The sequence below is a fragment of the Habropoda laboriosa genome, unplaced genomic scaffold, assembly GCF_001263275.1.
Source record: "Habropoda laboriosa isolate 0110345459 unplaced genomic scaffold, ASM126327v1 scaffold23, whole genome shotgun sequence".
Classification (NCBI taxonomy): domain Eukaryota; kingdom Metazoa; phylum Arthropoda; class Insecta; order Hymenoptera; family Apidae; genus Habropoda; species Habropoda laboriosa.
In genome coordinates this window covers 1,762,746-1,778,678 of record NW_017100140.1, presented here as the reverse complement: position 1 = coordinate 1,778,678, position 15,933 = coordinate 1,762,746, and the positions used below count along the sequence as shown (strand labels likewise).

General features: G+C 37.5%; 1 protein-coding gene across 1 annotated transcript; it reads left to right on the top strand.

Moving 5' to 3' along the window:
• The first annotated feature begins 13,080 nt into the window (after positions 1-13,080).
• LOC108580090 (Krueppel-like factor 16) lies at positions 13,081-14,375 on the top strand. Its single transcript, XM_017943758.1, has 2 exons — positions 13,081-13,228; positions 14,098-14,375. Exons 1-2 carry the CDS (start codon positions 13,081-13,083, stop codon positions 14,373-14,375), a joined length of 426 nt encoding a protein of 141 aa, XP_017799247.1.
• The last annotated feature ends 1,558 nt before the right edge of the window (positions 14,376-15,933 follow it).

The window sequence follows — 15,933 nt, the reverse complement described above, 5'->3', positions numbered from 1 at the left end:
GTAACCCCCTATTGTCGACACCTCTGACTTTTCTCGAGTCAAGTACTTTTTGTTGGTTAGTTCCCGGTAACCTATAAAGTTTGCGTCTTCTAACACAACCGTAATGCACATGTCGAGCAGCATGCAGATTCGTGGCAAGAGAGAAACTTCTTTTCGTAGGCGGAATTGCGTTTGAATTGCTAAAATTTCATTTGTTATTCCACTGGAGCCACTGGCGGTGATATATTCCACCTAAAAGTGGAGACCGTTTTCCGATGCTGTTACGCATACGAATCGAGTCGTAAGAAAGCAAATTCAGAAAATCTGTAACGGACAATCTTTGAACTTTGGAATTGTTTCGAATTGTGCTTGTACGTATCGATCATCGATAAAGAGACCACCGACATCTTTCAATTCGTATTAGAAACGAAGATATATGTCGTGTATTTAGTAACGCCCTGTCAGAGAGAGAGAGAAAAAGTGGGACAACAGTCGACCAGGTATCAAACGAGATGAAGAAAAGCACTCTATAAATTCGCCATGGTTTTCTACAGCAGTTAAACGGCGAACCCTTGGATCCGTGAAAATTAAGGGACGGCAGAAGGCTGTCGCGTAACAAATCGCGTGATTTCCCGTGAACGAGTAGGAGAATGTTGTATAGAAGAGAGGCTCGAAAGTACATTTTAATCTGTTCCTGCCCAAAATACATCGAAATATCGAGAACGTCCACTGGAACCGCAATATTTGTTCCTTGTCAGAGCCAAACTGTTTTTTCTCAGAAAGATAGTAGATTACGGAAAATCAACGTGCAATAAAGATCCATTGTATTAAATCTATCGGCTATTTGCTGTAACATCATTTGTCAATAAAATATTTTTTAGGAGCTGGAGAAATTCTGTGTTCAATTAATACTATACACCCTATTCATAAATTTCAATCAAACTGAAATATTCAAATTTTCAAGCTAATTTCAATTAAACTGTAAACCGTTCTACGCTCTTTAATTCCACTTTTAATCGTTAAACGACTATTTTCATTATTCATTCGATTCCCCGAAAATCAATCGCAATTTAACGCTCCCTTTCTTTCAAAATCTCTCGAATACTCTTCTATTTACACGATTTCACGCCTTATCATCGACAAATTTTCCGCTTTCGCCGTTTAAAAATTTCACGATCCCGAGAGGCACGGTGATCGATTCGCCGCGTATCCGTTGAAATTTCCACGCGTTTCCATTTTTCGCAAAGGTGTTCAAGCACGATGTCGGAGGTGTCAACGAAGAATCGCCGAAAAAGGGGACTCCCCGCGGTTAAATTTGCACGCCTCGTCCCGCTGAATATTTTCCATCAAAGGGTTGCTCGGCCGGTAAATATGCTAATTCACAGCGATGTCGCGGTGACCGGTATTCGCAGTCGGGATGCTGTTTCCCGATTGTCCAGCGGACGTCGTTTATGTACCGTCAAAGTGCCGACGCCGCGACGCAGCTGCTTCGACGCTCTCTTCCCTGTACCGCTTTCGCCGGCCACAATGCGTTTTCGTTCGTAATCGATGGACGATTATTATCCTATATTGTTACGTCTTGTAATTCTTTTTTCGACAATATTGAAATTTATTAGCAATAAAATTTTACTATAATTTCATTGTCATTTTACAAATTTACAATTATAAGAATAACAATTTATCTTATTCTACGAACTTTAAATTCTCCTCATTCTTAGATTTATCAATGAGTTTGGAATAGTTGATGCAAACGGAAAATCAAAATTTTTAAAATTTCATAAAAATTCTAAAATACTAACGTAGAATTAAATTAATATTTATGAAATAAAATTGATCAAATATCAATATTTATCGAATGAAATCGATCAAATATCAATATTTATCGAATAAAATCGATCAAATATCAATATTTATGAAACAAAATTGATCAAATATTAAACACAATTTAGAGATTAAAATTTATTAACGATAAGGACTGTAAATATTGAGTTAAACGTAGGAAATATCGAAGACCACGAAAATGTTAAATCTTCACGAAACACAGTTTCTTTCATTCGAAAGTCAGTCTTTCACGTCGAGTTAGGATTACTGTAAAACCGCAGAAATTGGTGTGCACGCACGTAAGACAGAAAATGGTGAAAGACGGGCAGACACACCGTCAGTTTATCCTTGTGGAAAGGGGCGAAGAGAAAAGTGGAGGAAGAGAAGAATGAAAAAGCGAGACCGGCGTCTCTATGTTAGAGTTGCGGGCACGGGCCATCTGGCAGAACGATCTTTTATAGGATCTATCTATCCCGTGTCCTCTCTTCAATGAAGGAATCACTCGCGCGGAAGTTCCTGGCCCTTTTGATTAATGGCTGGCGAGATAAACCGCGACTACGATCAAAGAGGATCGACAGAGAGAGAGGATTCTGAATCGATTCACGTTTGGGGAATTCTCTGGTCTTTGATAGCGGCGACGAGGAATCGAAATATTGCAATTCGAACAGGTTTGGGATTTGGTCACTTGTGATTCAGACGCGTGCAGACGAATGCAATTTGAAAGCAATGGAATTTCGAGGCTTGTAATATGGGATTTAGTCATTTCAGCGCGTGGGATTTGGAGGTTTGTAATTTGAAATTTGGCAATTTGAAAGTTGGGAATTCGGACGCTTGAGATTCGAAATTTGAGAGTTTGGGACTCGAAAGCTTGGAATTCGGACGCTTGCAAATCTGAATTTAGTAAGTTGGGAGCTTGGGATTTGAAAGCTTGGAATTCGGACGCTTGCGAATCTGAATTTAGCGATTTCGGAGCTTGGGATTTGAAAGCTTGGAATTTGGACGCTTGAGATACGAAATTTGGGAATTTGAGAGCTTGGGATTCGTATGTTTGGAGTTTGAGTGTTTGAAATTCGAAACTTTGCAATTTGAAAGCTTGGAATTCGGACGCTTGCAAATCTAAAATTTAGTGATTTCAGAGCTTAAAATTTGAAAGTTTGGAATTCGAACGCTTGGGATTCGAAATTTTTCAATTTGAAAGCTTAGGACTTGAAACCTTGGAATTCGGAGACTTGAAATCCAAAATTGAGTAATTTCATCGCTTAGAAATCGAACGCACGCAACTCAAAATCTCGCAATTTCATCATCTAGACCTCGAAAGCTCCCAATCTTCCACATCCCAATTAACAAAACAAAAGAAACCCATTTAAACTGACAAAATTTACAACTCCAACGATTCTAATCACCTACCTCCAATCTAAATAACACCAATAACAATTACAATCCAAAATCCCGTAGAAATTCCCAAATTATCACCACCTAACGCCCATCTGAAACGAAACTTCCTAATCCCCTTCCAAATTACCTTAAAGTCGTAAAACATCTTCACAACTCCGCAACTTTTGCGTTTTCCATTCGGAAACAATTCTTAACAACGAAATTAAACAGCAAAAGCAACTTGTCGTTGCGGCGAGCATTAAAGGGTGCGAAGAGGAAGAAAGAAGAGGAAAAAAAAAATGGCATAAACGGTATAAATCATCGACGGGTAGTAGAGAGCGATGAATCCAGTTGGGTTCATCGACGTGGAAGGGGCATAATCAAATTTCTGCCCGCCATGCAAGGGGCGGCAACTTTGCGGTCGTGCACACTTTCGAAGGTTTTCTGGTTAGCAGGGAGGGTGGGACTCGCTCGAGGGCTATTATGGGGCTTGCCTGGGCTTTACCCCTCGAGGAGAACCGCGCGGTTATCCAACCGTGTAGCGAGCCCGAGGATCACATGCACACGACGTGACGCGTCGCGACGCTTGCGTCCGACGTCCCGTGTGAATCTCACTCTCGTCTGGCCAATCCTTTCTTCGCAATGCAATTTTTAAGTTGACACTGATGTAAATAGGTTTGTGAATTTGGGGCTTTTTTCTTACTTTTCTCAAGTTTTTCGGAGGGGTAATGCAATTTTTAGTTCGATACCGATGTAGGTTTGGGGTTTCCAGTCTTTTGGGAAGGGCAATGCAGTTTTTATTTTGATTTTTTTCGTTTTTCTTTTCGTTTCGATTTTATGGGAAGGTGTTATTTATGGGACTGATTTGGGCTTTGATCGAGATTGGGGAGGATTTTGATAATGTGTTTGAGTCAGATTGTTTCGTATGAAATTTTCGAGTTTTCAGAGAGGAATTCTGCTTCTTTTTTTTTTTAATTTCAACGAGTATATCATTCAGAGATGATTCCCTGGGATTCCCCGAGAGTACCTAGTCAATCGATGTGTAATAGTAACAGAAAAAATAATCAACATACTGAGACAGATTAATATAAATATATATACATATAGAAATAACATAGTAACCATCTGTTTAGTATGGGTGACGTTGATATGTTTTTTATCTCAGCGTTTTGTCGATGTTTTGTTTGATTAATTGCGTAGCGACGTGCCTTCAAAAACTTAAATATTTTTGTGAAGTATGTAACAATATTATATTATAAAAAATCAAAGATGCAGCAGAAATGTTTGTATTTGTAACGACATATTTATAAGTGCAGTAGAGTTTCGATTATCCAAGGTGACGTGGATCCAGCTTATCTCGAATAATCGAAAACTCGGATAATAAGGATCGATGGGTGTTCATAAGTCGCGCAAGAAAAATCATAAAAAACATTTTGATAACCATTTTGAATTTTAAGATAACGCCGAGAAGTACACAAGTTTTTGACACTTAATTAATTATTTGAATATATTGGGAATAGTTAATTGCAAGTTAGTCCATATTTCATATCATTCGAACTAACAGGAACACGCTGGAAATGAGTAGTTCAATTGCTATTAATGCAAATATAAGATTGTGATTTTCTTTAGACGGATCAAATAAATTAAGAATTACGTAGAAAAGGTAGTTCAATGATTGTTTTCTGTAATTTGTACTTCATACGAATATAAAGTCAGAATTTTTTGGGCCAATTTCACATAGAAATATATATGAAAATGTCTGAATAATTTTTTTAACATTCCTCGATTCTAAGTACTTCCGAACAAGTCTATAGTAACGATGAAAATGTACAAATGATCGATGATCACCGTAGTTGACCAAGAATTTACCTTCCAATTGTTCGACGTCGCTCCAATGGGATAATCGGTCAATTTTAATCGTCCACGTGTACCATATCCACGGTATTCTTCCCTAGAAACACGTTTTTTCTAAAGAGAAAAAACTGTCTTTTCGAAAAATTCGGACAGATTTCTATCGCGATCGATCAGTCAATCGCCACTGACAGCGATACAAGAAGATCTGACGAGGCACGCGACACGTTCCAATATTTTTTACACGCCTTATTGAGCGATTGCCTTCTTCGTCCTCGATTCGATTAGGAAAATCGAGAGAAAAAATGAATATACATATAAAGTGTCGATTTTCATGGATCGAGAGTTACCAGCGAAACATCGCGGCGATCGAGTTTCGAAGAGAAGCTGCGGAATTCTAACCGAGTTCTCCGCAAAACTTGAAATTAAGAAACTTTCAGAAAAATAGTAGAAATTTTGAAGAACCAGTCTTGTGTTACTAAAAAACACGAAGGAACAAGTTTGAAAGTTGGAATTTCGAGTGACAGTGAATTATTAATATGATACTCCGCAGAACAAAGATTAGAAATTTTTTTAACGTGATAAAGTTTGAAAAGGAGAAACAATTTTTCATTTTTCTTCAATTGTTGTTTCTTCAAACGTGCTAAATTTGACATTTCTAGCAGGAACAGTAATTCGTTCATTTTAAACACTGGAGAACAGAGATTAGGAATTTTTGACGTGATCAATTTTGAAAGAAAAAGCAATTTTTCATTTTTTTTAGAATTATCGTTTCATTTTTAAATTGACTGTAATATGTAACTAAGCCAAAAGGTAAAAATCAGAGCAGTGTAATCATAAAATTGGTAAAAATCACTCGCTACACAGCAAATTTTTCTACTTTTGTATCTATGACCACTACGAACCCGTCGACGAACGAGAAATTCTCTGTTTCCACGCGTTCCAACTATCATTTACACCTCGTTTTATTATTCAACTCTAGATGAACCGCGATACATGCCTATTCAATACACCTGCATTGTCTTATAACCGTAATTTCATAGACCGCGTTCGAAATTATTGCCTATTGTTCTTTGGAGAAGGTCGTGTTCGTCACACGCGTGTCGTTAACGGCATTTTCAACGATAATTTCGATTGAAACACGTCGCTAGCCTTCCGAGGAGATTTCAAATTAATAATGTTTCGTTCGAACCCTTTGATAACGCCAGCTGACGCGGGATTTTTATTATTTGGAAGTTTAGATTTGGAATTCGTTCCTTTGAAGATACCGAAAGATGTGCGTTTCCTTTTTTCTCTGAAAATTTCAGTAATTTTGATTTAAAAAAGTTTGAAAATATAGCGAATAACTAGTTATTCCATAATCACTTGGAATTTTGATTATTAGGAGATTTAGATTTGGAATTCATTCCTTTGAAGACACCCTGAGATGTGCGTTTCCTTTTTTCTCTGAAAATTTCAGTAATTTTGATTTAAAAAAGTTTGAAAATATAGCGAATGACTATTTATTCCATAATCACTTGGAATTTTGATTATTGGGAGATTTAGATTTGGAATTAATTTCTCTAAAGGTACTGAGAGATATGTGCTTCCTTTTTTTTCTGAAAATTCCAGTATTTTTGACAGAAAAATATTAAAATACATTAAATTCCATAATCTTCAATTTCGCAATCAAGAATTTTGATTATTTAGAGATTTAGATTTCCACTGAAATCAAAATTCATACCAAAAGTCAACCGATTATTATTCAAGAAGAGGATCGAACGGAAGTTCGGAGCAAATCTTTCGACAAAGCGTTCCGGAGGCTCTTTTGCACGGTTACAAGTCGTTGTTATGACGTTTAACTTGGAAAGTAAGACGGATCGATGGATACTTGGTGAATTTTCATTCGATCCATCGATCCATCAACGTTACGAAAAGAAACGAAGGCTTCCTTGTTTCCTCCATGCTTTTCCACCTATTCTTCGGACTTATTTTTGCAGAAAACATACTTTACAGCAATCCTTTCAGAAATTGCTCGGTTTCACAAAGATTTTTGCGTGAATTTCGAGTAAGTTTACCTAAGAAAATTCGGGAAGATCGATTCTTCTGTCGAATTTCGACGATTCTTTTGCTACTGGAACCTGACGAACTCTTTTTGTCCATCAAATCTCTCCGATCTCTGGTTTTTCTGCTATTTCTTCAAAAAATAAGATTAATTTTTTCCCCAAAATCCTTGAATATTCAAAACTTCACTCGTACTCACGAAAAATGTTGGTTAACTTTTTTTGCACTTTTCGAAAAGATAACTCTTAACAAGAAAAGAAAGAAAACGTTTAAACTAAAAACAGAAATAAACAAATATTTCGTCATAAACTTCTTAGATTATTTTCACATTTTTCGAAACGCTTAACTCGATAAAAACAAATGGAAGAAAACGTTTAAACCAAATTTAAACCAAAAATACACATAAATAAATTATTTTACTAATTTCTTCGATTATTTTCACATTTTTCAATACGCTTATTATCTCAGTAAAAAAAAAAAAAAAATAGGAGAACCAGTTCTCAAGCATCGTTTCATATTCCATACAAACGTAACTCCAAAGGATTCCCCTTTTTTCCGCGAATTAAGCTCTCCTCTCCTAAAATCAGGTCGCTCGAAATTATTACACTTCATTCAACGAACAATTTTCTATCAAAACCAACCGTTTCATTCAAGATTCTCACTGAAATCGTCGCAACGAAGTCGTAAATTATCGAACCGGAAGTGCACCTGTGAACGGTACCTAAACGATAATCACGATTAGGTGTCATTAGCAGGATCATAATAATCGATAAACTCCTGAATTTTTCGTCAAGGATTCCGCTGGATGAACGCGTAATTAGGGAAGGCACACCAGTAAATCCTTCCAATCTGTTTCGAAACACGTTTTTCGCCTCCTGCGTGATTACGCCAAGTCGTTAACGACGATCGTTCTACGGTTATTGTTTTAATTTAAGCTGGAACCGATTGTTCCTGGAATTTCTTCACGGTTTATAGGAATTTTGGGGCAATACAGTCGACGAAGGTCTATCTTTATTTCTCGAAACGACTGGAAAATTGCACGTGATCGTTCTCGTGGGAAATTTAGGGATTGTTAATTTTTTTTCTCCATGGAGGATTTTGTGTTAAGTTTTATTTGAGGTTTGGGAGATATTTAGTATGATTTTTATTAGAATATGTTCGTTTTCAATTTTCTGTGTACAGAAAAATATGGTTTTTGGGGAAAAGAAAATTTATTTTTGGAGAATTGATATTGTTAATTAGAATATACTGATTTTCACGTTTTAGTGTGTTGAAAAATATTTTTCTTGGAAGATTAATGCTAGTAATTGTAATATTGATTAGAACATACTGATTTTCACGTTTTAGTGTGTTAAAAAATATTTTTCTTGGAAGATTAATGCTAGTAATTGTAATATTGATTAGAACATACTGATTTTCACGTTTTAGTCTATCAAAAAATATTTTTTCTATAAGAAAAAGAAACATATTTTTGCAGAATTAATAATATATTTTTGTAAACTACTTTTATCTGTTTTTTAAATTGTCCAAGATTAATATTTGATAAGAGAAGATGTTATTAAATAGAAACATACAGACAAATTCTGTATTTCAGAGTAATCTGTTTTACCTCGTTTGAAGAAAGTCAGTTGAAATAGATTATTGTCACTGAAACATGCAAAAAAGTGTTCGTCTTCTGTGTCAAACTAATATTTACTCACCTACAAGCAAGGTTTTGCTCAGAAAAAGCTATTTGAATATCAGGTGTAAATCTGTTTACCGTTACACTGCTTCTATTTTCGGTTATTTCAAACTGTATACACATGTACTTCTATTTCCATGCATGATTTGTACACATAACACGTATTATCACGTAAATTCTAAGTAAACTGTGTAACAAGTTTGAAAGTGAGTGTTCGAAACAATAGCTACGAGATAAACGTTAGATACTAGAAAATTTCTATCACGTTCAGTCTGCAAAATTCATGGATAAACGCAATAAAAATTTACAGATGCCTTCTTATTTATGGTTTATTGCACTTGTGGCATAATCGATCGTTAATACTACATTAAGAAATTGCCTTCGTTGGAAGAATTGTAAGAAGTAATTACGCGTATAAAATTAATTACTATAGCTCGAGGTTGTGTCTCATGATTAGAATTTTATTACCAACGCTTGACATTTTTAGGGAGACGCTTTCATTGAAGATTCGTGAGACGAATTTTGCATGAAAATGCGAAATTCGATTACCTAAAATTAATGTTAAACGCTGGTTTTCAGAGAAGGGAGAGAAAGTGTTTGGAATTTTGGTACTTGTAATTTGAAGTTTGGTAATTTGAGCACCTGGGAACTCGAAAGCTTGGAATTCGGACGCTTGCGAATCTGAATTTAGTGATTTGGGGGATTGGAATTTGAAAGCTTGGAATTCGGAGGCTTGAGATTCGAAATTTAGCAATTTGAAAGTATGGAAATTGAAAACTTGTGATTCGGAAGATTGCAATTCGAAATTTAGTGATTCGAGCGCTTGGAAATTGAAAATTTGGGATTCGGAAGCTTGCAATTTGAAATTTGGAAATTGAAAGCTTGAAAATTCGGACGCTTGCAATTCGAAATTTAATAATTTCAGCGTTTGCGACTTCGATACTTGAAATTCGGACGCTTTCAATTCGAAATTTAGCAATTTCAACGCTTCGAACTCGAAAGCTTAGTGAATTTAGACGCTTGCACTTCCAAATTTAGTAATATCAGTGCTTCAAATTCGGACGCTTGCAATTTGAAATTTGGTAATTTCAGCGCTTCGAACTCGAAACCTTAGAATTTAGACGCTTGCACTTCCAAATCTAGTAATATCAGTGCTTCAAATTCGGACGCTTGCAATTTGAAATTTGGTAATTTCAGCGCTTGGAATTCAAAATCATAAAAATCAAACCCTCACAATTGAAAATTCAATACTTTCGACACTTACAACTGAAAATCTTAAAATTCAACTTACAAACCACCCTGCAAATAAAACTCCACATAACCACCGTACGTAGAAAAATCCTTGTCAAAGTAAACCTCTTTAATTTCCATCAATTCTCTCACTCTTCGCTCATCAGTCTACCAAATTCTTTCTCTGTCTCTCCCTCTGTCTCTCCCTGTCTCTCCCTGTCTCTCCCTCTCTCAATTCTCTGTTTACCAACGCCAGTGAGATTCTACCATTGTACACGTGCAAAGGGTATTGCGTAGTCGAGTATAAACGCCCAACGAGACTTTTAGCAACGATTCGCGGTGAAGCGGGCGCGGAGGAAAAGTCAGCGATGATGTCGGTGACGAACAGTACAAAAGGGGGGGATGGATATCCCGGTATCAATGGTAAAGCCCGAAAAGCCTGTTTTGTACGAGTATCGTTGACGAACAGAAGGGTATAGTAAACGTTTAGTGTAACGAGGATGGAAGAGAGAGTGTGTGAGAGTGGAGGGAAGATAGGTGGCGAACGAAGAGGACGATGGGAGAGAAACACTCGTGAAGGGTAGCTCAGGTTCGAGTGTTACAATAAATCAACGACGCGCTTTTGCGCAGCTCCACCCTCGTAACTTCTGCAGAATACATCCCATAGAGGAAGAGAACGACCCTGTGCCATCGGCCACTGTCCCGTTTCATTGTGTTTAAAGTGCCTTCAACCTCGGTTCCGTCCACTATCGAATCGTATAAACAATTTATTGTTGCTTCCTGTCACGCGTCGCCCGTGATCCACACAATTCCACCGTTTTCGAGGATCGATTCTGAAAAGATTTTTTTGCTTGGAATTCTTTTTTGCGGATTTTGGTTTGGGAGAGAGAGCGAGGAATATTTGGAGGGATTTTCGATTGGAATTTTGTTTCTCGTGGCTTTGTTTTAGTGCAGAGAGTGAGGAATATTTGGTCAGTCCATTTTATTATAACAGTTTCATAATTCTCTGACAGTGCTGTTTAGACTATCCACTCGCAAGTATCCAATACAAACTTCTACCTACAGATTATCCTTTTGCAAATATCATTTTACAATTTCCTTTACATCCATCTTCTTCCATAAATTACTGGATATTTCATTCATTTCAAATCATAATAAATTCGCGTCAGTATTAAGCAACTAAGAAAATTGTCAAACTTCTCTAAAACTATACTTCAATAAATATCCAATGATTTCTAATCAAGAACTGCAGCCTTCTCTCAACTATTTCACCATTTTCCCATGAAAATTCAAGAACTGCAGCCTTCAGTTCCTCCATCCCTTCTCTCAACTAATTCAACATTTTCCCATGAAAATTCAAGAACTGCAGCCTTCAATTTTTCCATTTTTGTTTAAAATCTATCAATACAATTCTATATGGAAAAATTAAACAAATTTCAACATTTTCTGATAAAAATTCAAGAACTGCAGCCTTCTCTTAACTATTCCAACATCTTCTGATAAAAATTCAAGAACTGCAGCCTTCTCTCAACTATTCCACCATTTTCCCATAAAAATTCAAGAACTTCAACCTTCAATTTCTCCATTCCCGCTTGAAACCTACCAATACAATTCTCTAAAAAAAAAAGAATTAAACAAATTTCAACACTTTCCGACAAAAATCAAGAACTGCAGCCTCCAGTTTCTCCATTTTTGCTTAAAATCTATCAATACAATTCTACAAAAAAAAAAAAATGAAACAATATCTATCACTATGACTTATCCAACAAACCTCTCGAAATCATAAATCGAAGACGATCAAAGACGATCCATCCGCATCCTCCAGAATGAAATCGCCGAGGGCTAAAGGTGGGCCCTGTTAGGGTTTTCCTCATTCTCTTCTCATCCTCTCTCTCCTCTCATTCCCCTACTCACCATCCCCCTCTCAGATCACTCTCTCTCTCCCCGTGACAAAAGGGGCTAGGATCCTCGTGGCCGTGGCGACCGATTAATTCCCCGACAAAAGGGGCTGCGTATCGCTTTCGGCGAGCCCTCGACCGGCCCCCCTAAAACCCACCTTTGCCCTTACTGCCCTTACGTTCTCTCCCTTTACACCACCACCACCTTCCGCAACGTCCAACGACCCAATCCCAGCAAGAGGGTGGGCACCGTCGTCCCTATATAACACCGGGGTGAGCTTCGTCACAGTGTACAGTCGCCTTCGAGATCTCCTGCCTCTGCTCTACAAAAATCACACACTCCGAGAACACTTCTCTTCCGCGAACAATCCGCTCATCTACCAAAACAAAAGAAGAAACATTTGGCAAACTTCCAGGCAGGTTCTCGTACGATTGATTAGTGTCTCCAGTTGGACAACACACGATTTAAAACCGTCTCTTTTCTTCTTTCTTCCTTTTTCCCCGTTTCTCGTTGCTTCACGAACGAGAGACTCCAAGAAGAAGAGAAAGAAAATGTGCGACGCGAAGAACACAAGATTCTTCAGACCATGGAACGTGTCCGAGAGTGTGCAACCGATGGTTCTTGATCGACCAGAAGAGAAAGAAGAAAGGATTGAAGAAGCAGCGGTGAAAGAAGAAGAAGATAGTCGAAGCTTGGGTTCTATCTCTTCCTACGACGAGACAAGCGCAGCCAGTTCTTCAGGAAACGAAGTTCTCCTCTCGTGTTCCAGCAGAAGGCGACTCGTTAAGAGAAGAAGGAGACGAAGTGAGTGTTCGATCGAGGCGTCAAGCAGATCGTGTTCGGTGACCAGTGAAGATCCAGCGAGAAGTAACAGTTTGGATCTGTTGAATAACTTTGTTCTTGGATCGTCGAGCACAGGTAGCCTTTCCGTACCTCCAACTGCTCACGCTGTTTCTTCGATTCCTGGACCGTTCCCAGTGGCTGGTGGTTGCTCGATGCAAAGCTCGTCGTATCCTGTGGACTATCTCAAGAGGATTTGTTTTCCACATGTAAATAGTTTGAATCCTCTGGGCGGATGTTCGACGACGATTCCAGTTGAAGACGCTGGAATTCGAGCTTCGGCTATTGCGACCACTGGACAACCGTTTTACTACGATTTCCCTGGTGTACACCAACTACAGCAGGGAATGTACGGTTCGACGATGGAACAGGCTGTGGAACTGATCCACAGACAAGACGCTGCCGCGAAACAGATGAAGAAGTCGAGGCCGAAGAAGTTTAGGTGCGAACACTGCGACGTCGCGTTTAGTAATAACGGACAGCTCAAGGGACATATCAGAATACATACCGGTAAGTCTCACCTTGGTCTCTATATAGAGGTTTGTTTTGGTGATTGTAACGTTTGGTAATGTTAAAGTTTGATTTTCTGGGACGATCCTCGAGTGTTTGAATGCTGGAGGTTTTGAGTAGGGAGATGTATGAATCTATGGATTTTTCAAGTATTGAAGTAGGTTAAGTTTCAAATATTTAAATATTCAAATTTCTACATATTCAGATTTTTAAATATTTAAACTTTCAAATATTCAGATTTCCAAATCATAATATTCCCAAATATTCCAATTCCCAAATATTCATATTCCCAAATCTTCACATTCCCAAATCTTCACATTCCCAAATTTTCATATTCCCAAATCTTCACATTCCCAAATCTTCATATTCCCAAATCTTCACATTCCCAAATCTTCACATTCCCAAATCTTCACATTCCCAAATATTCATATTCCCAAATCTTCACATTCCCAAATCTTCACATTCCCAAATCTTCACATTCCCAAATCTTCACATTCCCAAATCTTCACATTCCCAAATCTTCATATTCCCAAATCTTCATATTCCCAAATCTTCACATTCCCAAATATTCATATTCCCAAATCTTCACATTCCCAAATCTTCACATTCCCAAATTTTCATATTCCCAAATCTTCACATTCTCAAATCTTTATATTCCCAAATATTCAAATTTCCAAATTGTAATATTCCCAAATATTCAAATTTCCAAATCATAATATTCCCAAATCTTCAAATTCCCAAATCTTCAAATTCCCAAATATTCATACTCCCAAATTTTCAAATATTGCAACATTCAAAACCTCCAAATTTCTAATCCCAAACATCATCAATTCCGCAAATTTCTAAAATTCAATATTCTCTCATTACAGGCGAGAGACCCTTCAAATGCGACGCGGAGGGTTGCGGCAAGTCGTTCACCAGGAACGAAGAACTAACGAGGCACAAGAGGATCCACACAGGGCTACGACCGCACGCGTGCATCGTCTGTGGAAAACGTTTCGGCAGGAAGGATCATTTGAAGAAGCACACGAGAACCCACGAGAATCGTGATCCTTATCGAATGTCTGCAGCAGCATTGGGAATGTTTGCTCTTGGCCATGCTCTACCTCAGGGACATCCGTTTCCTTCGTACATCTATCCGATGTGATACGATCTCAACGACAAAATCATCGTCGATTTTATACGATGACGATTGATACTAATTTTTTTTTTCTTCATTTTTGTATATTTGTATACGAAAAGAGGTATGCATTGAAATGATCGTTGCCTTGATCGAATGATTCTTCGTTTTATGAAGGATCGTTCGAGAGCCTTCGTCAGGATCGTAATTGTAATATATTTTTGATACCACGATTTTTGTCTGAATGATTGACGAGTAACGACGATTATCTCGATTCTAGTCGAGTGTAAAATATTGTAACGTGGAGATATTTACATATTAGAAATAAGAACAGAGTTTATAATATAATTTACCATGAATAAATTGTTATCTATTTTGATAGTAATTTCTGAGATTTTTCATTGACAAAAGCTCACCTTTCCCTTTCTAAATCAACGGATAAATCTTGACTGATGGTAGCGCAACTTTAAAGCGATCTCGTAATTGATACATTGTTCAAATATTTCAAGTTTCCCGAAGGAACTTCGAGAAATATTTCTTCATCCCGAAGAAAATCTATTTCTTCCTATAATAACAAAAATATTCCCAAAATCACGAATTTAAATTGATCCTACAATCGATCGAATGAATAACAAAAAAAAACAATGCGTTAAAAACAAATATTTTTGGAAATATCAACGTTTCCCAGATTAACTTTTCTTCATCTAAAAAAATCTTCTATTTTTTCTTACATTAATTCACAAATTTATTATCTTTTTCTCCCAACCTTCAACTTAAGTTCCAATCTTTTACTTTTTTCTTACATTAATTCACAAATTTATCATCTTTTTCTCTCAATCTTCAAATTAAATTCTAATCTTCTATTTACTTCTTCAATCTTCAAGCAAAATTCCAACAACCGTATTACACACATACACAAACAAAAAAAATATCGAAAATCGTTGGAAGCATCGCAGACACCACCATTTTCCCCACAATTAAATCCAAGATGGCGTCAGCAGAACCCCCCGGTGTAAGAACAGGGAATCCCCTTCCCGTGTAATAGGGTGGCTGGCGAGGAAGGGCTGGTACAGGGAGAATCGAGGGTTGCGCCCTTTTGCTCTCCGGAAGGGACGGTTACCGTTTGCAAGCCTATCTCTGCCCTTCTTCCGTTTTTTTTTTCCAATCGGTTTCGTTGCAATACGTTCTTGCGGGACAGCTCGTGGCCGCATACATAAATGTTTCGGTTGATTCCGGGGTGGGAAGCGATGAGGGGTGGTGCCCAGATTGCGGCGGCAAGAAGAAAAAAAAAAAACCTCGAATTCAATTAATCTCCCCTCTTCTTGCACGGTCATCGGAGGACGTCTTCCTCGATTATGTTAGCCACGGAAATCGGCTATTATACTTGGTTAATTTTTCTTCTGCTTCGTTTGTTTCGTGGAAGTGTGTAATACCGGGAAGTGAAGATTTATTCTTTTTTGGCGTGGAATTGGGTTTTAATCTTGGTCACTTTTTTTTTTTTTTTTGGTGATTTAGTTTTTTGGGTGTATTTGTTTTTGGGAATGTTTGGGTTGGTCAATGCTTGTTGGTCAGATTTTTTGTATTT